The 27,784-nt window shown below is 39.8% G+C and overlaps 1 protein-coding gene across 13 annotated transcripts; it reads left to right on the forward strand.

Moving 5' to 3' along the window:
- Positions 1-1,351: 1,351 nt before the first annotated feature.
- On the forward strand, positions 1,352-27,023 carry LOC124088046 (zinc finger protein 266). 13 transcript variants are annotated; one of them, XM_058576774.1, is made up of 9 exons: positions 1,352-1,588; positions 1,860-1,943; positions 15,356-15,513; positions 16,339-17,530; positions 18,050-18,138; positions 18,741-18,867; positions 19,570-19,650; positions 21,089-21,174; positions 21,768-27,023. In XM_058576774.1, exons 4-9 carry the CDS (start codon positions 17,404-17,406, stop codon positions 23,154-23,156), a joined length of 1,899 nt encoding a protein of 632 aa, XP_058432757.1. In that variant the 5' UTR covers positions 1,352-1,588; positions 1,860-1,943; positions 15,356-15,513; positions 16,339-17,403; the 3' UTR covers positions 23,157-27,023. The 13 variants fall into 13 exon arrangements, with proteins under 13 accessions (XP_058432757.1, XP_058432756.1, XP_058432758.1 ...); XM_058576773.1 differs by having other exon boundaries at positions 1,352-1,578; XM_058576775.1 differs by having other exon boundaries at positions 1,352-1,578; positions 21,771-27,023.
- Positions 27,024-27,784: the final 761 nt, after the last annotated feature.

Here is a 27,784-nt window from a genome sequence, read left to right on the forward strand (position 1 = left end):
TTAATTATTATTTACCATCTTTTCCTCTTATAAAACAAAACACAGTTGGTCATGATGGTGCAAACTTATAATCCTGGTTACTTGGGAAGCTGAGGCAGGGAGACTGCAAGTTTGAGGCCAGCCTCAGGAATTTAGTGAGGCCCTAAGCAACCTAGAGAGACCTTGCCTCAAATTAAAAACTAAAAAGGGCAGGGGGTGTGGCTCAATGGTAAAGTGCCCCTGGGTTAAATCCTTAATACCAAAAATAAATAAATAATAAAACAGAGGCAGATATTAAGAACTGTGGCTTTACCTGGACATGGTCGTACATGCTTGTAATCCTAGCAACTTGGGAGGCTAAGGCAGGAGGATCTCAAATTTAAGGCTGATGTGAGCAATTTAGGGAACCCCTGTCTCACAAAAAAATTTTTTTTAAAGGGATGAGGATATAGTTTAGTGGTAGAGTACTAAGCTAGCATGCACAGGACCCTGGGCTCAATCCCCACTGACACACACACATACACACAAATCCTAAACCCAAACAAAAGTGGCTATTTCAATAGCCTCTCTGCAACAATTTTTTTCCACTTCTAAAGGACACACATTTTTCAGGTCACCATGAGGTGCCTCAAAGTTTTGTCATCAAAATCTTTGAAAACCTGATTCTTTTCTTTTTGCAAAACTGGGAGTTGAGCCCAGGGCCTTGTACATGCTAGGCAAATGTTCTAACACGTAACAACTTCCCAAACCCTTTTTGTTTTTAATTTTGAGAAAGGATTTTTCTAAAGTTTCTGAGGCTGGTCTTGAACTTGCCATCCTCCTGTCTTGGACTCTCAAGTAGCTGAGATTACAGATGTGGGCCCGGTTGCAGACAAAATCTTGATGACAACCCCCTTTCTACAGGAACATTAAATTAACAATATGCTCCTCCAAAGAGATCAACCCTCGGGCTGGGGATGTGGCTCAAGCAGTAAAGCGCTCGCCTGGCATGCGTGAGGCACTTGGTTCGATCCTCAGCACCACATAAAAATAAAATAAAGATGTTGTGTCCACCGAAAACTGAAATATAAATTAAAAAAAAAAAGAGATCAACCCTCATTAAGGACATATAAATCCAATATTTCTGTTTGGGTTCTGGTGGCAACAGAGTCCTCATCTACAAATATTACTTATATAGCAAAACCAACAGTCTCTCTTGTTGGAGCCTGCAAAAGAAATCCTTCACTGGAAAGGGAGAAAAGCTTTTGTGAGCATCCTGAGGGATGCGTCCCCACCCCCACTCTTGCCCAACCGGTTTCTCCATCCACCCCCGGAGCGCAGGGCCTGGTCCCGCCCCCAGCCCCGCCCGCAGCCCGCTCAGAGGCCTGGTTCTAACTTCGGCTTTGGCCCCTGGACTTCTTTCTGCCTCCGATCCCCTTGATGAGCCCACCCGCGAGCCCCCGGACACTAGAGGAAAGTGTAATTTCTCGGCCCGAAGAGGCCTAACGTGCTGCTGCCTGCCCGGAAGCGGTAGTGACGTCAGTGGTCCACCGCCTCCTTTCTGGCCCGGTTCGCCCGAGACCTCACTACTTGGTGGTCTTAGGTCTCGGCCCGGCTCTGGTGAGGCGTGGTGAGAGGGATGCCCCGGCGGTGGAAGAGGGTGGTGGGAACACGAGCTTGCCCCCGGCGGTCCCCAGGACCTGTTCCGAGGGGCCGGGCGCTCCCCGCCCGCCGGGCTGCGCGTCCTCCCGGCGTGGCCTTGTCCGAGAGGCCGCCCGGGCAGTCGGTCCCCTCCAGCGCCGGGCTGAGCGGCGTGGTGAGAGCTCGCCCTGGACGCGTGTCCGTGCACCGCGCGCCCCTCCTAAAAGCCTCCGAAATAACCTTTGTGAATTTTTTTCCAGAGGGAATAGAATTTCCGGCACTGGAGTCACGTTGGTTCACACCTGCGTCCTCCTCCGGGGACCCTGCGACTTCTGCGTGTCCTGGTGAGCGCTGGGTAGAAAATGGGTCGAGGGGGCCTTCTCCTCCTTTTTTATGCGAACTAATATTTCATCCAGGAATTTCGCTTTGTTTGTGCGTCATGTATTTATTCGTGATACATTGTACCCTGGTAGAAAGAGAAAGATACTTTCTTAGGTGTCTTGTGAACATATACAAAGGTACCTAGACCCCAGCGCCACTTTCTCCTGAAGAAAAAAGCTATTTTTTTTTTGTTGTTGTTGTTGTTGTTGTTTGGATGCTGTAAATGGAACCAGGGCCTCATGCATGCTAAGCCTGCTCCACCACCGAGCAACATCCCCATCCCCGTTAATAACTATTCTTATCTGAACTTTATAGGTCTCTACCTCTGTACCAACCTTATAAGCCCTCCTCCAGGAGGAAAGAATGGAGGCTTTGTTTTGTTTTGGGTACTGGGGATTGAACCTAGGGGCACTCTACCACTGAACTACATCCTCAGTCTTTTATTATTTATTTTTAAGTTTTGAGACAGGGCCTTGCTAAGTTGCTGAGGCTGCCCTTGAATGTGCATCCTCCTGACTCAGCAGGAGGATTAAAGGTGTGCCATCCCACCAGCTAAGAAGGCTTTGTTAGACTGGTACTACCAATTGAATTAGCTATTTGATTTCTCCACAGAATAATAAAGTACGTTTTATGGCGAACTGTTTAAGCATACATTGAAATTACAGGCATGATACTATCAGGTTGTTGGTGAGGTATCACCTAAAGATAAGAATATTGGTCTACTAAAACCACAATAGTAACATTTCCTCTAAGAAAATTAAAAATCTAGTATTTACTTTTTTAAAAAATATTTTTTTAGTTGTCAGTGGACCTTTATTTTATTCATTTATTTACTTATATGCAATGCTCAGAATCGAACCCAGTGCCTCATACATGCCAGGCAAGAGCTCTACCACTGAGCCACAACCCCAGCCCAAAGTATTTAGTTTTTTTGAAATTAAAATTCTCCACATTGTTCCAAAATAGACTTTTGGGTGTTACTGGATCTAATATCAATCTCTTCAAAGTTCTTATATTGAAAACTTTTAATGTCTCCTAGGTTCTTTGAACTGAAAACAGTCACTGTTGTTTCTCTGTTGACTCTTTTTTTTTTTTTTAATTTTTTTAGGTGGACACATATCTTGTATTTTATTTTTATGTGGTGCTAGGTGAGCAAGCTACCACTTGAGCCACATCCCCAGCCCTTGTGTTGGGCTTTTTTAATGTACTTTTTTTTAAAAAAAATTATTTTTTAGTTTTATGTGGACACAATATCTTTATTTTACATTTTGTGGTACTGAGGATTGAATCCACCGCCTCATGCATGCTAGGCTAGGCGAGCTCTCTACCACTGAGCTACAACCCCAGCCCCTCTCTGTTGACTTTTTTGAAAGGTCACATGTTCTTTCAGAAAGTCACAAGTTTTGCTATTTGTTTAAAGTCTGATGGCGTATTAATATTTTCTCCATTTCTTATATATATCCTATAAACTGATGAATGACTGAGGGTAGAGAAAAAAATTCACACTAGGTCTTTTTTTTTTTTTTTTTTTTAAAGGTATTGATATAGGTTTAGGAAAATAGTTACATATTCAAAGGAGAATGGGGCAATCTTGAGAGAGATTGTTGGTAAAGCTTTACCTCCATTGTAGGTAAAGCAAGGAATGCACATGAGGGCTATCTTCAGAGGGAAGGAGAGCTGAAGGTCTGTTCTGAGGGAAGTTATACACTAATAAAGAGGGCAAATAAATGAATTTATGTAGTGATCAGAATTTTGGAAGTAAAGTGTAATATGCTCTGTTAGTGTATGAAAGTAGGTAAAGGAAAAAAAAGTGAGTTCTATTTAAGCTGAGATCAAAAGTCCATAGGGGGGATGCGGTTGTGGCTCAGTGGTATTGTGCTTGCCTTGCATGCTTGGGGCACTGGGTTCGATCCTCAGCACTACATAAATAGATAAAATAAAAGGTATTTAAAAAATTAATGCTCTTAAAAAAAAACACATAGGAATTCACCTTTTTGAACTAGGAGGTATGGAAGGAAGTGCATGACTAATTTTATTTCTACAGCTATTTATTTTTGTGAATAGGGAATTAATTCAAGGAATTAATGAGAATCAGTGATTAAACATTAAAGAAGAAGTTCTCTATGAAAATTCACTTGTTAATTCTCAATCTTAAGAAATGATTATGTTCATAAATAGTCAAAGCTTCTTTGAGTGGTTGTCAGTCCATTTTGGTATTCCCACATCCAAATTAGGGCTCAGTTTCCCTGAGAGAAAGTTCAGACCAGCTAGTCTTGTGTCACTGCTTATATAGGCTGACACATCTAGTAGTTTGATACCACTAGATATTAAATATGATCTGGTAGAAAGCTCTGAAGGAACCCTTTGGCATAACAATATCCATTTTACCTTAAATGTTTGCTACTTAGAGGTCTTGGTGAATTAGCTGGCCGTAAAGAAAAAAAAAATTGATGAGGGTTGTTTTGTTTATACCAGAGATTGAATCCAGGGCCCACCACATGTCAGGCAAGCTCTCTCCCTCTAAACTATATCTCCAGACTTTTTTTTTTTAATTTTGAAACAAGATCTTGCTAAGTTGCCCAGGCTAGTCTAACACTTGTGATTCTCCTGACTCAGCTCTCCTAATAGCTGAGATTACAGGTATGTGCCACCACACCCAGCTTTGATGAGAGGTTCTGAAGATAAAATTGGTGAGGATGTGTATATTCTGCTGGTGGCAGAGTTTATTGAAGAAGCAATTTGAGCTGTTGGCAATATCTATTAAAAATGTGCTTTAACTTTAGAGTAGTGGGTGCAATGTCTGTTAATATAAAACTGAAGACATTTCATCACTATTATTTGAAATAGTCCTCAATTAGAAACAACCAAATATGGCTCAACAGAATAAATAATATTATTGGAATCCTTATTGTAAACAAAAGGAATAAATTAATAATAGATGCCATAGTATAGATGAACTTCAGTAACATCATCATTATTGTTGTTGCTTTTTGTCATATTCTATTTTTTGTATGTGTGTGGTATTAGAAATTGAACCCAGGCCCTTGTGTATGCTGGGCAAGTGCTTTACTATGGAGCCATCCCCAGCACTTGTAATTTTTATTTTGAGACAGGACCTAAGTTACCCAGGTTGCCTTAAATTTGCAATCCATCCTGTCTCAGGCTTCTGAGTCAATGGGATTATAGGAGTATACAGTCATACCCGGCAGTAGCATAATTGTCAGTGAAAGATAATAGCCAGGTGTGGTGGCGTATGCCTGTAATCTCAGCAACATAGTGAGGCCCTAAGCAACTTAGTGAAACCCCTGTCTTAAGAAAAAAAAAATAAGAAGGGTTGGGAATGCAGCTTTGTGGTTAAGTACCCCTGGGTTCACTTCCTGGTATTAAAAAAAGTACGTTCTAATCATAGAAGAATGCCTACCTCTTCCAAGACCAACTTCATTAGAAAACCTATATATATATATCTGTTGGTGCCTAATGAATTTCAGCAGATTCAGTGGCTTAGAATAGTACATGCTTCCCAGTCACTTGGGAGGCTGACACAGGAGAATTGAGAGTTCAAAGCCAGCCTTAGCAATGGCGAGACACTAAGCAACTCAGTGAGACCCTGTCTCTAAATAAAATACAAAATAGGGCTAGGGATGTGGCTCAGTGGCCAAGTGCCCCTGAGTTCAATCCCTGGTACCAAAAAAAAAAAAAAAAAGAATAGTACATGCTTATCTCATAGTTTCTCTGGGTCACAAGTCCAGTCATGGGTTACATAGGTTTTCTGCTCAGGATTTCATCTGTTTGTAGTCAGGGTATTGGTAGAGATTATTTTCATCTGGTTTAAGTGGGAAGAATCAATCTCCACACTGAAGTAATTTGCAAAATTCATTTCTTAGCAGCTGTAGGACTTGTCTTATACTTGTCAGCTGAGTGTTTACCATAGTTTCTTGAGTTTACTTATAATTTTTGTCATGTGTACCCTTCATTAATACAGCTAGCAGAGTATCTGTACCTCACAGAAGGACTCTTGAAGAGTCTTCCACATGATTATATTAGTTCTACCAGAATGATTTTCCCTGTTGATGAATTAAAAACCAACTCATTTGGGGCCTTAATTACATCTGCAAATTTCTAGCCACATTCTCTTGGCTAGAAACAAATCACAGATCTTGTGTATCAATCTGGAGCTTATCCAGGGGCATGAATATCCCAAAGTGGAACTCATTAAGGTCCTGTTAGGGTGTATTGGCTGCAGTGTAGGTGTAGTCCACTAGAAGGTAGTGCTCCTGGTATGCTGTGAGCCTGAGTTGCTCTCCAGTCATTAGTCAAGCACGAAGGATGCTTTATGGCAAAAGCTACCTGAAGTTGGGCCAGTGTGCAGAGGGAATTGGGCATAAAATGCAGTGTCAGCACCTGGAGAACTATGGGGAACCAAGGTCTACGACATAGGCTTCTTATGGGTTGATATGTAGAGCAAGTTGGGTCAGCATGCATCTTGCATTCTGTAATGTACTGTGACTTGTCATGCGGCGCTTAGGAAACTCTGAAACTGACGTATGTGCTGATGTGCTTCTAGTGGGAGTGTGGGAAGCCACGTGAGTGACCACACCCTTCCAGTCCTGATGCCTCAGATTCTGACCAACCACTGCATTCACTGTGGCTTGGGCAGGATCTAGCTCAGACATCAAGGGGTCTTCTTTGTGGGATGTGCCCCCAGGTTTGAGTTACACTCATCTGTCCCTTGTAGCCCTGCCCCTTCTGCCCTTTTTTGGATAGAACTTCTAAGTAGAACAAGAGTCTCCCCAATAAAAGCTCACTTCCAAACATATTCTCTCTCTCTCATCAGCCTCTTGTGACTTTCTTTTGCTCTCCCTTTTGGGGAGCCTGAGGCTGAGAGCGGGGAAGCTGTCCTGAAGCTTGTGTAAATTGTGTCTGTTTTATTTGGTGTCCCTGCAAATTCACATAAGCCATCTTAAGTTCAGCTGCCTGCATTGGTCAGGGGCGGCATGGGAGTCCTTGTAATGGCTGGTATCCCTGTTATGAGGAGTACAGGATGATGACAAAGAGAATCGATATTGCCTATGGAGCCTGTATTCTGGGCACATGGTGGGGACAGAGCACCAGAGGATGACTCATCATGCACCAGTGGGATCCCACAGAAGTTTCCATCCTTCTTCAGTGTCCCCGTAATGCCCCTGTACTTGGAAAACTTAACACATTCGGGATAAAAGATAAATGTTTAAAGAAACCAGTATTGTATTTCATAGCAAATGTTGACGGGGAATTAGAAGCTGAGATGAATATTTAGCCTACTGGCACATTCCACTCTCTGGCTACTCAACTTCCATATTTACCCTTCTACATATATTTTAAGTTTCTTGCAGTAATTAATCAAGTCTATATTTATAGCTAAGAAAATATAAGGGAAGAAATCCTAACCCTTCCCAAAGTGATATGATGCATATTCCCACTAGACATGGTATATCACCATCATAAACCATATTAACTGCTCCTTGTATTTCATCACATTCTCAGTGAATATTGTTACCTCAGGACTAAATCGTAAAATACTTATGTGTAAAATAAAAATGGAAGGAAGATTGAAGTGATTTGTTAGTTTTGTACCTGGTAGAGTTAATCCAAACTCCATTCCCAAAGGGTCTAAGTCTTCCATTCTTCATTTTTTTCAGTTGAAATTTTCCATTAAGCTTTTTCTATTCAGCATGGAAGTATGTGAGACTTTAAATTTCTTTCTCCTTGCCCCAATTATACAGCTGTACCTCAGATTCTTTTCTTTTTTTGGTACTGGGAATTGAACCACTGAGCCATATCCCCAGCCCTTTTAATTTTTATGAGACAGGGTTTTGTCAGTTTGCTTAGGACCTTGATAAATTGCTGAGCCTGTCCTTGAACTTGCAGACCTCCTGCCTCAGCCTCCCTAATCACTGGGATTACAGGTATGCACCACCATGCCCAGCCTGTACCCATTTCTTTTTGGTACTTGGCGTCAATCACTATGGCCAGTAGATCAGCCCCCTCCCTTCATTTTGCCTTTTGTTTTAGATATTTGTGATATATGAAGCCCAAAATACCCAGGTAGCTGTCTCATTTCTAGTTGTGTCCTGAGGGAGGCATTTCCCATTAGGGCTTAAGATCTAGGTTCCTGGAACTGAGGCAGAATTTCTGTCTGCAGAGTCAATTCTACATTCACTGATCAATTATTTCACTCCAGGATTCTGCCTATGGGGAGAAAGTACCATGTAAAGCTGCATGATTGTGTGTGTGCATGTGTGTGTACACGTGAGTTGGGAATGGAACTCGGGGCTTCACACATGCTAATGCTGGGCAGGTAGGTATTCTTCCACTGAGCTACATCCTCATCTCCAAGGTCTGATTTAAAGCATATACTCTTAGCCTTCTGCACATTCCACATGCAGGAATTTGACCAGCCACCAATTGGAAGAAAACATTCTATTGTTGTTGGCATGTACTATATAGGTAAGCCTTCAGTGGTTGCATCTATACTGAGAATGTACAGACCTTTTCTTCCCTTGCCATTATTTCCTAAATAATACAGTATAACAACTATTTATATTGTATTTATGTTGTATTTGGTATTAAAGTAATTTAGAGTTGCTTTAAAATATTAGGGAAATGCACATAGGTGATAAGCAAATACTGTGGGATTTTACTTAATTTTTTTCCTTTAATTCTGAAGATTGAACCCAGGGGCGCTCTGTCACTGAGCTATATATCCTGCTTTGTAAAACTGTTTATTTTGAAACAAGGTCTTGCTAAGTTTCCCAGACTGGCCTTTAACTTGCAGTCCTCCTGCTTCAGCCTCCTGAGTAGCTGGGATTATAGGCATTTGCCACTACACCTGATAATATTGTGCAATAAAGCACTTAAGCATCTGGGGATTTTGGTGTCCATAAGGGTTCTGGAGCCAATCGCAGAACAACTATGTTGTATCCTATGAGACAGAATCTCATCCATTGTGAGGTTTGTCTACAACTTTGTCCTGTGAGTTTTGTGCTCTTTTTCCTGAGATTATGGGGAATCAAATGCAGGGCCTTTTGCAGATTGAACACTATGCTATACTCCCAGCCCTGTACATGAGTTTTCTTATAATATTTCACCTCTCATGTAGATCAGGTACTTCTGAATGGTAACCTAACTAATAAGACTATATGATTGCATGGATGTATTCCTGTTTTTGTACGTCCTTTGTGGTGAAGTAATTTTTTTTTTTTTTTTTTTGGTATCAGAAATTGAACACAGGGGTGCTTTACCTCTGAGCCACATCCCTAGGCGCGCCCCCCCCCCCCTTTTTTTTTTTTTACCTTTTATTTTGAGACAGGGTCTTGCTCATTAAGTTGCTGAGGCTGGCTTTGTTTCACTTTGCAATCCTGCCTTAATCTCCTGAGCTACTGGGATTATAGGCATGTGCTAGCATGCCTGGTGTGAATTTCTTAATTAGAAATAATGCTATGTGATTTCCAAGATGATAGATAAATTATTTTGTGAATTCACAGATGGTGGTGCAGGCAGCAGTATTATTAATGGAGAGGGAAATCCATATTTATAACATAAGTGTATTATAGTGAGGGTAAATATTTGTCACCTTCATGCTAGTAGAGGTTCAGTGTGAGCAACTTGTAATCAAAACACCTAGTGAAGTGCCTGTCTGGTCCTCTGTAGGGAATGGTGCCATAAGGGACACCTATCTCTGGTTTCTGCTTTTAGCAGATCAGGCCCACAGCAATAGTGTTAGATGGTTCAGCCTTGGTAAGGGCGAGTCCATTTTGTTGAACCAGGAATGATGTTATCTCTGCTCTTGAGGCAATTTTGCTCATGGCCCATTAAACAAACACCCATTGGGGTGGCTGAGAAAGTAACAGACAACTGTACAAAAGTAACAGAGTGCATCATATTGCTCATGTAATTATTAATCATTATTTATTTATTTATTGGTGGTGCTAGTGGTAGAACCAGGGCTTTGTGCATGCTAGGCAAGCACCACACCCCCAGCCCAATTGTCTTATTTCTAGTGGATCACCTTTAGCAGGTATTCACATAGGTCACAGATACTTCGACAGCCTATATCCTTTTTGAGAAGGCCATCTGTGATTAAAAAAATTTTTGCAGATTTGCTTGTCACCCAGTCTTGGTTTTCTACATCCTTGGGCATCCAACAAAACCATTGACAGCTATTGATGAATCATTGTATATACATACCTCTGGCCAAGTGAAGAGTCAGATGTACTGCTTGAAGTTCTGCCACTGGAAAGTAAGGGTGTTTAGTTTGTTTTGGTACCGGGGATTGAACTCAGGGTCACTCAACCACTGAGTCACATCCCCAGCCCTATTTTGTATTTTACTTAGAGACAGGGTCTCACTGAGTTGCTTAGCACCTTACTTTTCGCTGAAGCTGGCTTTGAACTCATGATCCTCCTGCCTTAGCCTCCTAAGCTACTGGGATTACAGGCATGCACCACTGGGCCCACCTATGTGTTTTGTTATTGTTGTTTTTTGGATGTAGAATACAATATATTTATTTTTATGTGGTGCTGAGGATTGAACCCAGTGTCTCACACTTGCTAGGCAAGCACTCTACCACTGAGCTACATTCCCAACCCTGGGAAGTGAGTTTTTATTACAATATTCCACCTATTGTGGCATATCTAATAAGACTAGTTGATTGCATGGATATACTCCTATTGGAGTGTCCTTTGCAGTGAAGTGAGTTTTTTTTTTTTTGTTGTTGTTGTTTTGTTTTGTTTGTTTTTGAGAGAGAGAATTTTTTTAATGTTTATTTATTTGTTTTTAGTTTTCGGTGGACACAACATCTTTATTTATTTATTTTTTAATGTGGTGCTGAGGATCGAACGCAGCGCCCCGCACACGCCAGGCAAGTGCTCTACCTCTTGAGCCACATCCCCAGCCCTGAAGTGAGTTTTTTAATTAAAAATAATGCTATATGGCCGGGTGCAGTATTGCATGCCTATAATCCCAGTGGCTGGAGGGGCTAAAGCAGAAGGATCGAGAGTTCAAAGTCAGCCTCAGCAAAAGTGAGGCGCTAAGCAACTCAGTGAGATCCTATCTCTAAGTAAAACACAAAATAGGGCTGGGGATGTGGCTTGGTGGTTGAGTGCCCCTGAGTTCAGTCCCTAGGACTGCCTCCCACCCCCCCAAAAAAGAAATAATGCTATGTGAATTCCATGATGAAAGATAAGTTATTTGTGAAGACATAGATGGTGGTGCTGACAACAGTATTACTAATGGCACTGTTACTACAGTCTGACCAGTCATTGGTCAGTGGTACACCATGCTTCAGCTCTGTACTTTTCAGGTGGTGCATGTCATACAGACACATCTATAAAGGGGGAGGTTTAGGTTTTGTGTTAGTATACTGGGTGGAAGGAAGCCATAGGCATGGGTTGAGGGAAAGGGACAGTGCAATTGAAGATGGTGTTGAAATAGTCTTTGCCATTTACTCATGCAATTTATTTAGGCTCACTGGACTTGCCAGAGCTCAGTGTCTTATATGCCATTTCCATTTAGTGTAGATTGATGCTACATATGCCCAAACGTAAGTCAAGGTGGGTCAAACAAGTCCCAGTTTATTTAAGGAAGATCGGACTATTTGGTCACTTGATGTCCCACAGTTGTTTATTCTCTACCGTGAGTCAGGGCTAAGCTTTTTCTCAAAAGGAGAATAATTTTCTGCAGAAAATTGCAGATTGATTCCATGCTACTAGAAGTCTGTACTATAAATCTCCTATTGGATATACTAGATCATTTGGGGTAAGTGCTTGAGGAGCTTATAGTATAGCTTGAACTTGCTTCTGAGCATGCTCTTGTTCTGGTCCCTCTTGATGTGTGTGTGTGGGGGGGGGTGGAAATTGTTGAGGCTTTTGTTTGTTTGAGCTTTTTTTTTTTTGGTCCCTCTTATCAGAGTCTTATTGGTGATTGAATAAAGCAGGTTCAAAGGTGGTATTTGTTTAAAAAAAGGACATTCTGTTGTTTGCAACAACATGAATGAACCTGAAGGATGTTATGTTAAGAGAAATAAACCAGGCACAGAAATGCATATACATCATGATCTCCTTGTATACCTAAGCTAAAAAAATTTGAGCTCATAGAAGTAGCAAAGGGATAAAGAGGGGGCTGTTGTCCAGAGGATATAAAATTTCAGTTGGAATTAGAAAGATCAAAAGATCTCTTATATACCTGGTGACTATTAGTTAATAACATGTTATATCCTTGAAAATTGCTAAAGATTTTAAGTGTTCTCATCACAAAATGAATATATATTTCAAAACAACATTGTATACTATAGTTTGTTGATTAAAAGTAAACAAATTGCATTCCGCTGTCATATGTAAATTAGAAAAAAAAAAGTAAACAAAGTGCTCCCCCGCCCATGCCCAAGGCCCTGGGTTCAATCCCTAGCACCACACACCAAAAAAAGTAAGCAAATTATGAAAAGTAAAAATTAACTGCAAATAAAGTGATTTCACAGTAGGTTATGGACATCTTTACATAGTTTGGGGTGTGTGTAATTATTATAGGGCTTTCAAAGAGACCAAGGTTAGTCTACTAAGAAGTCAAAGGAGAAAATACTTCCCTGGGAAGTGAGGTTTAGAGTATCCTGGGGTTAAGAGGGTGACTGTCATTTGCCCCCATTCCACGTTTCATACTCTTCCCTGATTGTTTTGTAAATCTTAAAACTTCATATTTTTCTGATGCTTCAGTATTTCTCATCCAAGGCCACCAGATGTGCCAGTGTGGTAAGGCTGGCCTCTGCCACAAATTCTTCTTATACCCTCTAACTGTGAACTCCTGACATTCAAAGGCACCAATGGAATCCCTTTACTACTTTTGCTTAATTACCTCACTCAGACTTCTAGTAAACCCCCCCACCCCATAGGTTGTCACCCTCTTACAGCTGCTCACCTGCTTGGTTCAACCTGCTTTCCCTTGTAGTCCCCTGCTTGACTTGCTGTGCTTTCCTCTCTAGAACCTGTGAATATAATAAATCTTTAATATTATGTGCTTCTCTGAATGTAATTTCTTGGCCATGTTGGAGTAATCTCCCCTGTTTTTAACACACTGATTAATGCCCTAATTTTCACATAAGAAATTAGGTGAGGTTGATATTGATGTTGTAACCCCCCCACACACACACTAGGGTTTGAACCCAGGTGTGTGCTTTACCATTGAGCCTCATTCCCAGCCCTTTTTATTTTGAGACAGGGTCTCACTAAGTTAGAGACTAGCTTCAAACTTGTAATCCTCCTGCCTCAGCCTCTGTAGTTGCTGGGATTATGGGTATGCACCAGTGTTGTAACTTAATCCATTCGCATAAATTTTTTTGTTTAATTTTTGACAATAACAGCCCCTGTGGTGACGAAAACATTTTTTTTTCCCATGAGAACTATCATAGAAGCTCTTTGGTTCTTAGTTCTTAAATTGAGCTGCAGTTCTGAGCTTTTCACTTTCTGCACAAGCACATTCAGAAGACACAGTCCTTTTAGTGATTATTACTGCTATACTGGTTACAATGCACTATTCATTTGGCCTTCCAAGACAAGTGTTAGAGTTGGTACTTTATCAACCACAGGTACCATCTTGGTTAATATGGTTCAGCTGAATGTGTTTCCTATTGGTAAGGAGCTCAGTTCTTTTATGGCTCAAAGAGTGGGTGAGTGAATGGACTGGAAGGGAATGATTGTGGGCATATTGTAGGCACTGTACTTGGATCTAGATCCCCTTTCTCCCATATTGGGGATTGAGCCCAAGGGTTCTCTATCCTCACCTCTTTTTTTATTATTTTTTATTTTGAGGCAGGGTCATACTAAGTTGCAAGAGGTGCCTTGAACTTTGGGTTCTCCTGTCTCAGCCTCCTAAATAGTTGGGATTATAGGTGTGAGCCACCCCACCGATCTAGACATGTGACTTACCATATGTCGATTTAGCATTTGAAACATCTCTTGTGTAGAGTAAGACCTATAGGGTTTTTATTAGGGTGAATTTGGTTCATGAGTCATGAACTGTGAATTCTTCAGGGGGTTGTCATTTAAATTTCATTCTGCAGATCACTATTTAGGCTGTTGTTCTATTTGATTTATTGAAGATTTTTTGTTGTTTTTTCTGGGAACTGGGGAAGTAAACCCAGGGTCACTTTATCTTGAAGCTACGTCCCCATCCCTTTAATTTTTTATTTAGACAGTGCCTTGCTAATTGCAGAAGCTGGACTTGAACATGCAAACCTCAGCTTCCTGAGTTACTGGGATTACAGAATTTTCCCACCACATCTGGCTTTTTTTTAAGAGCTAATCTTTTAGCTAGGCACAGTGGTGCATACTTTCTAATCCCAGCGCTCTGAGACTGAGACAGGAGAATCACATGTTTAAGGCCAGGCTCGGCATTTAGTGAGCAATCCTGTCTCAAAATTTTTAAAAAATCAGAAGATCTGGGGATGTAGCTCAGTGGTAGAGTATATTTAATTCTCAGTACTGCCAAAAAGAAAAAGAAAACAAAAGGAACTCTTTAAAATGATGTTACAAGGTAATATAAGAAACATGAAGGAAGTGTAAGGAAGAAATTAATAAAAATTAAAGCAAGGACTGGGTATATAGTTCATTGGTAGAATGATTGCATCTTGTATACAAGGCCCTGAGTTCAATCCCCAGCACCACAAAAAAAAAAAAAAAAAAAAAAAGAACTGATGCAAAAAAAAATTGACTGTCTTTTCTCACCCGATGAATACTATGGAAAGGTATTCTTTGAGAAGATCCATAAAGTAGACAAGTGTTGGTGGTTTGGCATTCACCTTTTACTGATGTGGGGGAAGAGGGCAGATTTCTTCATTTTGAGAATTTTTTCAACCAAGATGCTGATGAAGCTCATCAGTACTGGAAATGTGTTCTGAATTTCTTATAAAATCCTTGATAATTCTAATCTTATTGGGTCAAAGGTGAAGTAGTTAATGTTTATTTCCCTCTTTTGCTATCATCTTGCCCCAGAACCAGTTCACAGTATCTGTGCTTTCTAGCCAGGCACAGTGGTGCATGCTTGTATAGCTGGGGAAGCTGAGGCAGGAGGATCATAAGTTTTGAGGCCAGCCTCAGGAACTTAGCAAGGCCCTTGGCAACTCAGCAAGACCCTGTCTCAAAATAAAAAATAAAAACTGCTGGGATGTGGTCAGTGGTAAATTGACCCTGGATTAAATTCCTACTTAAAAAAAAAAAAAAGTAATTGTGCTTTCTGTGTGTATGCATGTACAGGACACTGTTTTCTCAGCTGCTTGTTTTTTTTTCCCCCCCATAGCACTTATGATTAATATCTCAGTTATTTTGTTATTGTTTTTATTATCCTATAGAACTTTGGATCTTTAAGGACAGGACATTTCCTGTGTATCCCTGCTCTGGTTATGCCTACCACAGAAATAGGACTTCCTGATTATTTGGTGAAAGAATGAAAGAGTAAGACAGACCTGAGATAAACTTCTAGTAGCCACAGTAAACAAAGTAGAAACAGGTAAGGTTTTTTGTAATAATATATTTTATTTTGTCCCACATATTGAAAATTATTTTAGCATGTCATCAATAAAAAAAATTGATAATTACATTCTTTTTCTCATACTAAATCTTCATAATTCACTGGACCCTAAAGTTTGATTGTACTTATTTTGTGTTTATATCTCACAAAATTAATACAGAGGGGTAGCAGTGGGAGGAAGGGAAAGAGAAGGTACCTGCTTGGCTTTCCTCCACACACTTGTACCCGGTAGCTGTGCTTTCTGCCACCAACCTGGGCATGCTGCTTCCGGTCCCCCAGAGTCTATTTTGCCGTACTGCTGGCTGCACAAAATAGATGTCTCCTACCAGTGCTGCTGCTGGGTGTGGTGCTGGTGGCAGCTGTGGCATGGCTAGCAGCGGGCATGTGTACCTGTGAGACTGCCTCCTGTTGTGAAGGAGTTGGTTGCAGTTGGCTGCCAGCTGGTGGGTAGAGTGACTTGAGAAGGAAGACTGTTTTCTATTACCTGCCAAATCAGTGTGCATTGTGGGCCAGGATGGCATGGCAGAGCTGGGGATTCGGCCCTGTTTGTGTGGAGCTGGAGGGGCCCCAAAGCCATTGCCTGAGACTGCATAGCTTGGAGCTCAAGGATGAAGGTGTGTCCTACTGTGCCCCTAGTGCCTAGGTCAGCATTGCTGACTCTACCTGGTACCAGGTGGGCAGTGCCTGCTTGTGCTCGTCACAGACTGGTGGTTACAGGGATAGCTCCAGTCACTAGTGCCACCATTACCTGCTGCTTTATGAAGAGGCTGTGGATGATGATCCCTTGTTCTCCGGTTCTTGCAGGTGTCTACTATCTCCTAGCCAGCCATCATTCATTTGACCTACCCCCATCCAGAGTGAGAGATATGGCCTCCATTCTCCTGTCTTCCCTCCCCAATTCCTCCTTTCTCTCTGTTTTTAATCTCATGCCCATCCTACAAGAAGGCCATTTCCTGTTCTCAAACTAGTATTTCTAAAACGAGAATAAACTTGCTTTATTTTTTAAAAAGGGGGGGAAAATATGCCTGTAATCCCAACATTTTAGGGGGCTAAGGCAGAAGGCTTGCCAGTTTGAGGCCAGCATAGCAGCTTATCAAGGCCCTAAATAGTGAGACCCTGTCTCACAAAATAAAAGGGGTTGAGGATGTGACTCAGCAGTCAGTGACCTGGGTTCAGTCCCTGGTACCAAGAAAAAGCAGATTCAGGAACTGGGGATGTAGAGTACATGCTTAGCATGTGCAAAACAGGGTTCAGTTCCCATTGCATGCATACACACACAAATAGATTCAGATATCCAAGTTATTCCAAACATATTTGAGAGTTTTCAGGTAGCTAAATCGTGTTCATTTTTTTATTCTGATTTTAATTTATTAAGCAAAATTATTTAGTCATACTAGATCCTTAAGAAGTGGTCAATAACACTTGGGGTTAGTACTACTGAATTATACTGTATAGTTACAAGACTACCTTCTGGTCATGTGGAGAGTAGTAAGAATCATAGGAGATCAGGCTTTTAGGATAAGCAGCAGCATCCAAGTCCTGTTTGACAACTTCCAAACTGGATGATACTAGCCTAATTATAAGTGTTGTCTGAATTGTAGGTTTCTTCAGTATTAAGTATGGTAATGGTAGGATGATTATGATAATTATCTGAACTTATATATAGAAAGGTATTAGAGCAACCTCTGACAAATACCAGTCTTGTCAGTATTTGTGTAATTGTACTTGTTATTGAATACTCCATTTTTAGTGGCTTTCACATATGTTAACTGTAGAGAGAACACTAATGTATGATGTTTAATGACTGATGTTTGATGTTGATTAATGATTGATATGAATGGGACTCCACATAACCCTGTATGAAAAGGAATGGAGATTGCTTCTGTCCACTTAGATTCATACGCTGCCCTAAAGTGGTCTTGGCATCAGGGAAGGGAGCATTCAGGCACATTTCACCATCAGCATCCCAGGATGGCAGCCATTGCTTTGTCCCATGGTAAGTCCTTGTTGATGCTCTTTTTCATACTCTGTTTTAGGTCTCCCATGCAGAATATAGAGTCCAGTGGATGGTGCTTCAGCAGTCATGCTGCTGATTCATTTAGGAAGAACTGAAGTGGGACATAGAATGTTGTCTCATAATTCATCTCCCTGGTGTCTATGCTTTGGGAAGAGGTGCTGCATAATCTTCATGAGTTCTACCACCATGGGAAAATAGAGTTATATGTTTTCAGGGCTCAAGTTTTTTTTGTTTTTTGTTTTTTTGTTTTTTAACCTATAAAATGAGATCATTACCCTTTCCCCAGTGGGCAGCATGGCTCAGAATTGGCTTCCTGGGCTCTAGGTGAGACATGTCATGGCTATTGTGGCATTTCATGGTAATGTTGTATATTTATGTGGTTTTTGAGTGTTTAAGATTATGAGGGAATTTCCATGTAGGATGGAATGACTTTATAGCATGTGAATATAGGAATTATGGGCAACTCTGGGTTCTGATGCCATCTTTCTTTTCCATTAGGCCTTCTTTCCACGGAACCAGTCTGCTTTTATGAAGAAAAGACAAACGTAGAAAGAATGGTGACTGACTACCAGGCAAATTATTACCAGGTAAAAAGAAAGGGTGTCCTTCCACAAAGTGGAATACTTCTGTGCATTAAAGACATTGCCTTTTAGAGAGACTTTATTTTAATGGAAATACAGCCCCATTTAAGGACTGAGTCCTCATTTGAATTTCCTCAGGGAGTGGAAGCCTCAGATTGGTGAGGTGTTACCTTGAAAATCATCCCAGTATTTCAGTAATTACTTTGATCCTCATGATGCCCACTGCATGTTTCTCATTTTGCTGAGTGCTCTGACAGATGGTGAGGCAGATTAGTGTCCTTTTTTCAAATAATTTATTCATTAGCATTTATCTGCAGTGTGCTCAGGAGTGTGTTACAGTAGAGACAGGTAGGACAAAAGCTCCTAAAGTAGGTGTGCTGAGATTAATTCATGTTTAACAAATGATGTTCAAGGCATATATAATGGTAGGTGGTTAACAGTGAGTGAGTTTAGATAGAGAGAGGCATTCCTAGGGCCATTGAACACTGGGGATGGAATATGGGAGACCTCAGAACCATATATAGGTATTAAGCCCCCTTTCCTAATTCTCCAGTGAACATTGGTGGAAGTGTTAATTGGCTCAAACCAGCATGTGTGTAATGGTTTAGGATTCAGTGACCTTTGATGATGTGGCTGTGGAGTTCACCCTAGAGGAGTGGACTTTACTGGACACAACTCAGAGAAACCTATACAAAGATGTGATGCTGGAGAACTTTGAGAACCTGACCTCAGTAGGTAAGGCTGTCATTATTCCTTGTAATTTGATATGGAACAGATGTATTTCATATGCTTATTATTGTCTTGCAGAATTGACTGTTAATTCTGACTATAGTGGGAAATAACACATAGTTCCTGATATAATACATTTTAATCTACTGTGGCCATTCTTAAAATGTCATCAACACCATGACCTCACTAAGCCTGTTAGGAATATACACTTTCCTTCCACAACTTTGAAATAACTATATTGAAAACTTGGTTTGAGGCTTGGTTGTCTGTTTTGAGAAGCACTCCAGATCAATCTAATGCACAGTAATGTTTGAGAACCAGTGGGAAGAGTTGCTGTCCCATGAGAACAAATATCCTTTTGTTAGATTTGCTTTATTTTCTACTTGAAGATAAGTCTTAGCGTTTGTAAATGTGTGTGTCAGCTTTCATTTGACTATCAGAGTTTAGAGATACCCAATCTTTTGGGGGCACAGAAATGGAGAGACATGCCTTTTTCTTTTTTTCTTTTTGGTGCTTGGGATGAAAATAAGGGCCTTGCACATGCTTAAGCACATGCTGTATCAATAAGCTATACATTCAACCCATATTTTTCCATTTTACCCATTTTGAAATAATTGCTTTCATTAGAACTATAATTCCTTAGTCATAAGAAGGATTGTCATCTCTTGCATGAGCCTCTTCCATTCATGCATCTTTCCACCTGCACAGGATATCAGTTCTTCATACCTAGTCTGATCTCCTCGTTAAAAGAAGAACAGTTGAGGACAATGGAAAGTGAAGTTCTTCAATGTGAGTAAGAAGAACTCAGTTTAATGAGGAATTTTTTTCCCTAGTTCTGAGGATTGATCTCAGAGGCACTTTACCTTTTAGCTACACCCCACCCCTTTTTTATTTGAGACAGTTGATCTTCCTGCCTCGGTGTCCCAAGTATCTGGCATTATAGGCGTGTGCTACCTCACCCAGCAATATGGGAAGTTTTTTTTTTTGTTGTTCTTTTTTTATTTTTTTGGTACTAGGGATTGAACCCAAGGGCAACTCTACCACTGAGCTGGATCCCCAGTCCTTTTTATTTTTTATTTTGAGACAGGATCTCAGTAAATTGGCCATATTTGTCCCCAAATTGTGATCTTCCTGCCTCAGCCTCCAAGTAGCAGGGATTATAGGTATGTGCTATACATATGAGAAAAAATTAGTTTGCTTTTTGTGTTTGGGATTGAACCCAGGGGTGCTTTAATACTGATAAAGTAAACAAGGAATATTTGTTATTTCCCACCTTCAGAAAAGATTGGGAATTTCTTTATAAAGAACCAGTACAAATGAGAGATATTGAGAGAAATAATTTGCATCCAGTGGGAGGAATTCCTTTGGAGAGAGAATCTAAATACCATGAAGCTCTCAAAAAAGCACATTTCTGAATATATAACTGGATAACTTGATAACTTGGTTTAAACAATTTTAGGGAAATATGTCCCCAGCCCTTTTTATCTTTTAAGAAGGGTCTTGTCTGATATGTCAAGAAATTTGTAATGTTTTGAACAACCCACAATAAAAAATTAAAAATAAAAAAAAATAATAAACATAAAAAAAAAATAAGAAGGGTCTTGTCTTGTTACGTTGCTTACAGTATTGCTAAGTTTCTGAGACTAGCCTTGAACCTGTGATCCTCCTGCCTCAGTCTTCTGAGACACTGGGATTACAGGTGTGCACCCCCATGCCTGGCTAATATGGGAAAACATTTAAAGGTGTACTTTATTTCTGAAGCTTGAAGCCATTTTCCTCAGAATTTGAGATCTTCCACTTCCTATAACCTATTACTTTCAATCTACTCAAACATTCCTATAATCTCACAAAATTACCTATTCTGTTCCCTCTTTTAAGTTTATTGTTTCAGTATATGCTTTTCCTAGTTTTTACTTTCCTTTTCTGATAATCTTCACCTTAATTTTCACAGAATCTGAAATAAGCCATCTAAAATGTTGACCTTGTGTCCTTATTGCTGCTTTTTTTTTTTTTTTTTGGCAGTGCCTGGGATGGAACACAAGGGGATATGCTTGCTAGCAAGCACTCCACCTCTGAGCCACGCTCAGCTCTATTGTCAAATTTTTAATATACTAAAAATCCTTAAATCTGATATTTAATTTGCAAACAAGGACAGTTGACCCCTCATCATTTTTAATTTCTACTACCATTTATTTCTTCAAACCCTTACATTTCTTTTGCTGTTTAGCTTCAGAATTGGAACTCCAACCTAGCACCAAAGGGTCAGAGCTTCAGAATGACTGTATGACACAAACTTCCATTGGGATACAAACGGTAAGATTAACAAGGGGTATTTGTTATTTCTCACTCTTAGAAAAGATTGGGAATTCCTTTAGAGAGAACCAGTACAAATGAGATATATTTTTTTAAATATTTATTTTTTAGTTGTAGTTGTCAATGTCTCTACTTTTTCATTTATTTTTTTATGTGGTGCTGAGGATTGAACCCAGGGCCTTGCACGCGCTAGGCAAGCACTCTACCGCTGAGCCCCAGCCCCAGCCCCCAAATGAGAGATATTTGAGAGTAGTATATACCTAAGAGGAAGCAGTTCCTCTGGAGAGAGATTTTGAACATCATGAAGCTTGTTGCTTCAGAGCTTTCTCAAAAACACATTCCCAAATATGTAACTAGACAAATTGACATGTAGGTTTTAAACAATTTTATGGGAATATAGTCTTTTTACAGTTAGAGTCAGTGGCACAAGATTTTGATGAAAGGATCCATTATCCAATTTTTAGGAAATAAAGAGGTCAGGAAATCTGTGCATGAAATGGAAATTGTAAAAATTATAAAGACCATGGAAATGTCTGGGTAAAATTTATTTCACCTTTCTGAAATCCCTTAATCTTCATTCATGCATTCATCAGCAGGCAAGCCTCAGTGATGGAGGGACACTGTGTGACTATAAGCCATGTGGAGAAGTACCCATTGAACAGTCATGCCTTATGACAGATGTGAGAATGCAAAATCAAGGATACATTTCTGAGGGTAATGGGTATGGAGAAAACATCCTTACTCTACATAAACAAACCTCTACTGAACAGAACCTTTCTGAGTTGAATCAGTGTGAACAAGTCTTCAGCCTGACTCCAGATATGATGTACCAGGGAACTAGCATGACAGAGAAACCCTTTGAATACAGAGACAGTGGGGAAGCCTTCTTTAATCAATCATACCTTCAGGCAAATATGGGAACTCACAATGGAGGAAATCCGTATGAATGGGAGAAATATGGGAACGAACCTATTCATGCCACAGACCTTGATGTACATCTTCAAATTCTCAATGCAACAAAACCCTACAAATGGGAGGAATGTGGAAATGGCTTTCCATGTTTTGTATGCCTTAATAATCCCATGGGAACCCACACTGGAAATAAACTCTGTGAATGCAAGGAATGTTGGAGAGCCTTTGCAGTTTCCTCACACCTAACTCAGTATGTAACAATTCATACAGGAGAGAAATCCAAAAAATGTGAGCAATGTGGGAAGTCCTTCACTACTTTTTCTCAACTTTCTGCACATATAAAAACCCATAATGGAGAAAAGTCCTTCCAATGTAGGGTGTGTGGCAAGTCCTTTAAAAATAACGCATACCTTAATGATCACAGTAGAATTCACACTGGAAGAAAATCATATAAATGTGTGGAATGTGGGAAAGCCTTTCTCCGGTGGTCAGGCCTGACTGAACACATACGAGTTCACACTGGAGAGAAACCTTATGAATGTAAGGAATGTGGGAAAACCTTCTCTAGATCTACTCAGCTTACTGAACATATAAGAACACACACTGGAATCAAACCCTATGTATGTAAGGAATGTGGGAAAGCCTTCACTCAGTATTCAGCCCTTGCTACACATGTACGAATTCACAGTGGAGAGAAGCCCTATGAATGTAAGGAATGTGGGAAAGCCTTCACTAGGACTTCAGGCTTGATTCATCATGTAAGAACTCACACTGGAGAGAAGCCTTTTGAATGCGTTCAGTGTGGGAAATCCTTCATTACTTCTTCTCATCGTACTAAACATTTGAAAATTCACAGTGGAGAAAAGCCCTTTGTGTGTGATATATGTGAGAAAGCTTTTATATATTCCACATCCCTTAACATTCACATGCGAACCCATACTGGAGAGAAACCCTACATATGTAAGCAATGTGGAAAAGCATTTGCTGTTTCCTCACGACTAAACAAACACACAAAAATTCACACTGGGAAGAAGGCCTATGAGTGTAAAGGTATGGGTGTTACTATTTAGCCCATCTGTTGTGACCTTTAAAGTTGACAGTGACACCAAAGATCATCAGATTAGTCTTAATTGCCTTGTATGGGTTGTAATGGTTCAGATTATCCTTAGATGCCATCCTGATAGTATGAAATAAGATATGTTGATCCCCTGGAACTTTTTTTTCTTTTAGTAATGTTTGGGATCAACCACAGGGTTGATGTACCATTGAGCTACATCCCTGGCCCCTTCCCTGTTGCCCATTCACAGATACCTGAGTCTGAGCACTTGTGGATCTTAGGTGAGGTCAGTATTGCAGGTTGGCCTCATCCTGGTGCTTGGACTCATAGTTACTGTAGCATTAATACATGCTATATGAGATAAATGAAGATTTGGTTCTTATCCCTTGTTGATAAGTGGCTGCCAGTGTGGCTTATTCATGTGAAAATTCACCAGACTCCAAGATGATATAGGACACAGGTGAATTCTTGAAAGACACTCCTCCAAGCATATCCTCTAATCCCACTGATGTCCCACTGAGCATGCCAAGAAGGAAACCATCCTTACCTGTTCTTAATGGCTAGTCAATATTCGTAGCTGATTATCCCTACATCCTCTTCTTATAAGATCTAAGAAATTTACTGCTTTGCCTGCTGGGTTCTTTGTAGATCCAAGCAGCAGTGTCTTTGCTAGTATAATCTAATTTCTGTTTCTGACTTCAGTTTTTGTTTGTTTGTTTTCCCATTACTGGGGATAAATACAGGGTCTTGCCCATGCTAGGCAAGCACCCTGACTGAGCTATATCCCCAGCGATTTTTTTTTTTTTTAATTTCATTTCAAGATAGGGTCGCACTAAATTTCCCAGACTAGCCTATAACTTATGATCCTCCTGCCTCAGCATCCAGAAGGGTTGAAATTATAGGCATGACCACCATGCCCAGCCAACCCATGATCTTTTTATCAAATAGTTGTTCAACAACATTTTTAGTAGAAGCTTTCTTAGTTTTTGTAGTATGTTTAGACTAAAAGTTTTCCAAATCTCCGAAGCTGTGGTTCCTTTTTGCTTAATATTCTTTCTTCAGTTCAGCTCTTATTTTTTGTTTGTTTTGTTTTTGTACTGGGGATTGGACCCAGAGGGGCTTCACCACTGTGCCACATCCCCAGCCCTTTTTATTTTTTTGAAATGGGGTCTTGCTGAGTTGTTTAGGGCCTCACTAAGTTGCCGAGGCTGGCCTTGAACTTGGCAATCCTTCTGCCTCAGCCTGCTGCATTGCTGGGATTATAGGTGTGTACTACTGTGCCCACCTCAGCTCTTACCTTTTGCATTTTAATAAAGGAGTCAGGAGGAACCAAGCTACTCCTTCAACATTTTAATTATAATTCTCAGACTTTCAATTGTAATACTTCCAGGTTCTACCTTCTATGAAATGCTAGAATATAGTTCTACCAAGTTCTTTACCTCTGCCTTTCAAGGATTGCATTTTCTCCATTTTTTAATAATAGTTCATTGCCAAGTGACACTTCACCAGAATATCCTTTATTAATTTTTTTTTCCTGGCATGTGCTTTAAAAAATTTTCAGCCCTGATACATTACTGAATTTCAAAGCTGCTTGCACATTTTTAGGCAAAACCCCACTTTCAGTTCCAAAATCTGTCATATTTAGCTTAGGCCACCATAACAAAATACCGTATATCAAGTGGCTTAAAAAGTGATTCTGTTTTGAATAAATAAACTGAAATGATACAGAAATTTATTTTCTCACATTTCTGAAGGCCAGAAGTCTGAGATCAGGAGTACCAACCAGCACAGTCAACTTCTGGTGAGGCCTCTGTTCCTGGCACGCAGTTGCCAGCCACCTCAATGTGTCTTCATGTGATGGAGACTAAGAACAAGGTCTCTCTGTCCTCTGATAAAATCATAGCCCTGTTGGATTTGTTCTCCACTCTTTTGACCTCACTTCAGTAAAGTCCTAAAGACCCCCACCTTAAAAGTCATATTGGGGTTTAAATTAAACATGAATTATTCGAAGTTGCCACTTTAGGGCACATAAACACATAGATTCATTTATTTGGTTTGTCACCAAGCAGTCATATCTGTAGAGAATGACTATTATTCTAGTTCAACTGTTATTTTTTTTTTTAATGAGTATGATCTCCAGCACAATACTGACCAAAAGTAATAAAAGCAGCATATTGTTCTTCAAAGTTCTGATGAGATGCTCTCCATTTTATTGACTTATTAGGTTTTACTTTTTACCCAGTCTGTATAAAGATTTCTCAATATTCCTTAGTTTGTGAGGCTGCATTTCTCTTGGATTTATTAATTGCCTTCCCTGCATCCTGTGATCATGTTCATTCACTGGTAAGACTCAAGTACCTAGAACTCCAATTGGCCTATAATGCCTAATAAGTACTTGAATGAGTGAATGAATGAAAGGACTCTCAAATGTGGTCATTTATTGATTTTTATTATTATTTATTTAAATTTTTTTTTTTAAATATTTTGAGACAGTGTCTGGCCAAGTTGCTCAAGGCCTTGCTGAACTGCTAAAGTGTGTGGACTTGTAATCCTCCTGTCTCAGCCTCCCAGATCTCTGGGATTATAGGCATGAGCTACCATGCCTGGCTATTTTATTTTTTTAATCTTAACACTTTAAAACTTTTTTGTGCTGGTGATCAAACACAGGGCCTCACACATGCTAGGGAAGCAGTATACCACTGAGCTATACCCAGCTAGTGTTAACTTTGTGTTCTTAGATCCACTCAACTTGGACATAATGGATCATCTTTAAAGGTAACTTGCATTTACTAATGTTATAAAATATTCTCACAAATATATGTTTGAATAACAATGGCATGTGATTGTTCTGTAACAAAAAGCAGGGTATGTGCTTAGCATATGCAAGGCCCTGGGTTCATTCCCCAGTATTACCAAAATAATAATTCAAGAAAGACTTGAAAGATATTTTTATGTAGATTATGACAGTATCATACATTGCATTGGGGAATATTGCCATGTTTTCTAAATTCTTAACTTGGTGATTTATCCTGTTGATTTATTCAGATCTAGAGTAATTATTACTGTTTTAGGTACCCTTTTTCTACAATGATTTTAAAGCATTTGGTCAATTTCTTTTATGCTTATAGGACAACTAGGGTTTCCAATCCCATCTTACACATTGTGAGTTAAAATTTTATAGGCATGTTTTCATTTTCACTTGTGCAGCAAAAATTTGCGGGTTTTTTTTTCTTATATTTTTAATGTTTACTGGTTGGGTAATTAAGTTTACTTTAGGTTTCTTGCATTCTGGAATGATTTCTTTGTGCATTTTTAACTTGTGTTAATCTTGGCAAATATTTAGTTTTGTGATTTCTTTCAAAAAATATTTGTTTTGAAAAAATCTAAACTTTCTCATGTTTTCTATTCAGTTCTTTTTTGATATTAATATGGCTATATCACCCTGATTTTTTTTTTTTTTTCCATTTCTAAGTCTCTCTGACCCTTTGTATATATTCTGTTTGTTTTTTGGTGCTGGGAATCAAACCTAGGGCCTCATGCATGCTAAGCACGTGCTCTACCTCTGAGCTACAGCCCAGCCCCAGAGGTGTCTTTATACTTTAGTAGCTGGAGTTTAAAAAAAAATAAAAAATCGAATACTTGAAAAATCCTAACAATCCTTTTCTTTTATCTCGAACATTTAGTCCATTATGTATAATATAATTAGTAATAAATTTGGAGTAATTTTTAGCATCTTGTTTTTTTCTGTTTGTCCTTGTGCTTATCTGTATTTGTACTGGTATTTTTCATTGAGATTACTCTACTCTTGGTGTTTTAAATTTAGGTACTCCGTTACTTTTTAGTTGCTATCTAAACCATTAAATTCATTAAAAAATTTTAATTCTTTGTTAATGCTTTTTCTTTCTAACTAAATGGACCGGCCCATTTGCATTCATATTCCCATGATACACCTCCTGAGCTTCACACATGCAGAGACCCAGGAGTAGGTGCATCCTCACACAACCCATTAAACACATCTAAGTAGAAAAAAACAACAGGACCCTTGACCAAGACCCAGCACATCCTGTGACAGATTACAAACAACCACAAATTCTTTGAAGTTGCTCCCATCAGAAGACGGAGTGTTTCATTTTCCCTTTCATATGAACTGATCTTGTGACTTTGACCAATAGAAATCTGAACTGTGCAAGTTTGCCCTCAAGAGGCTTCTACTAATAATGGATTGTTATTTCCAGCTACTAAGCTTTGGGGATATTTGTAAATGTCAAGCAATAACCTACTGATAAATTGGTTCATGATATATATCAGGAGAGCCTTCAGAACCAGGCTCAGTCTTGAGAATTGTGTCATTAGTGATGGAGGAACTGGGTATCTCCTTGTAACCTCAGATGAGAAAAATCCTGATTCTAACTCAACTTCATAAGTTTAGGGGCCCAGGGCCCTCGCAGAAATTGGGGGCTTGAGGAACGGTTGGTGGGAATGCTGAAAAGTGGAATGCTATAAATTGTGAGAATGCTAAATTATTAGTGATTGTCAAAAGCACTGTCAGAACCCTTTAGCCTCTGCCATTCTTCCCTTTGACCCCTGAACCTGACTGGATGGACTGAAGGTGCAAGATTGTGTGGAAGCCCCCAGAATGGC

This window comes from Marmota monax, unplaced genomic scaffold (genome assembly GCF_021218885.2).
Source record: "Marmota monax isolate L192 unplaced genomic scaffold, Marmota_monax_Labrador192_F-V1.1 WCK01_AAM20220418_F8-fsc00021, whole genome shotgun sequence".
Classification (NCBI taxonomy): Eukaryota; Metazoa; Chordata; class Mammalia; order Rodentia; family Sciuridae; genus Marmota; species Marmota monax.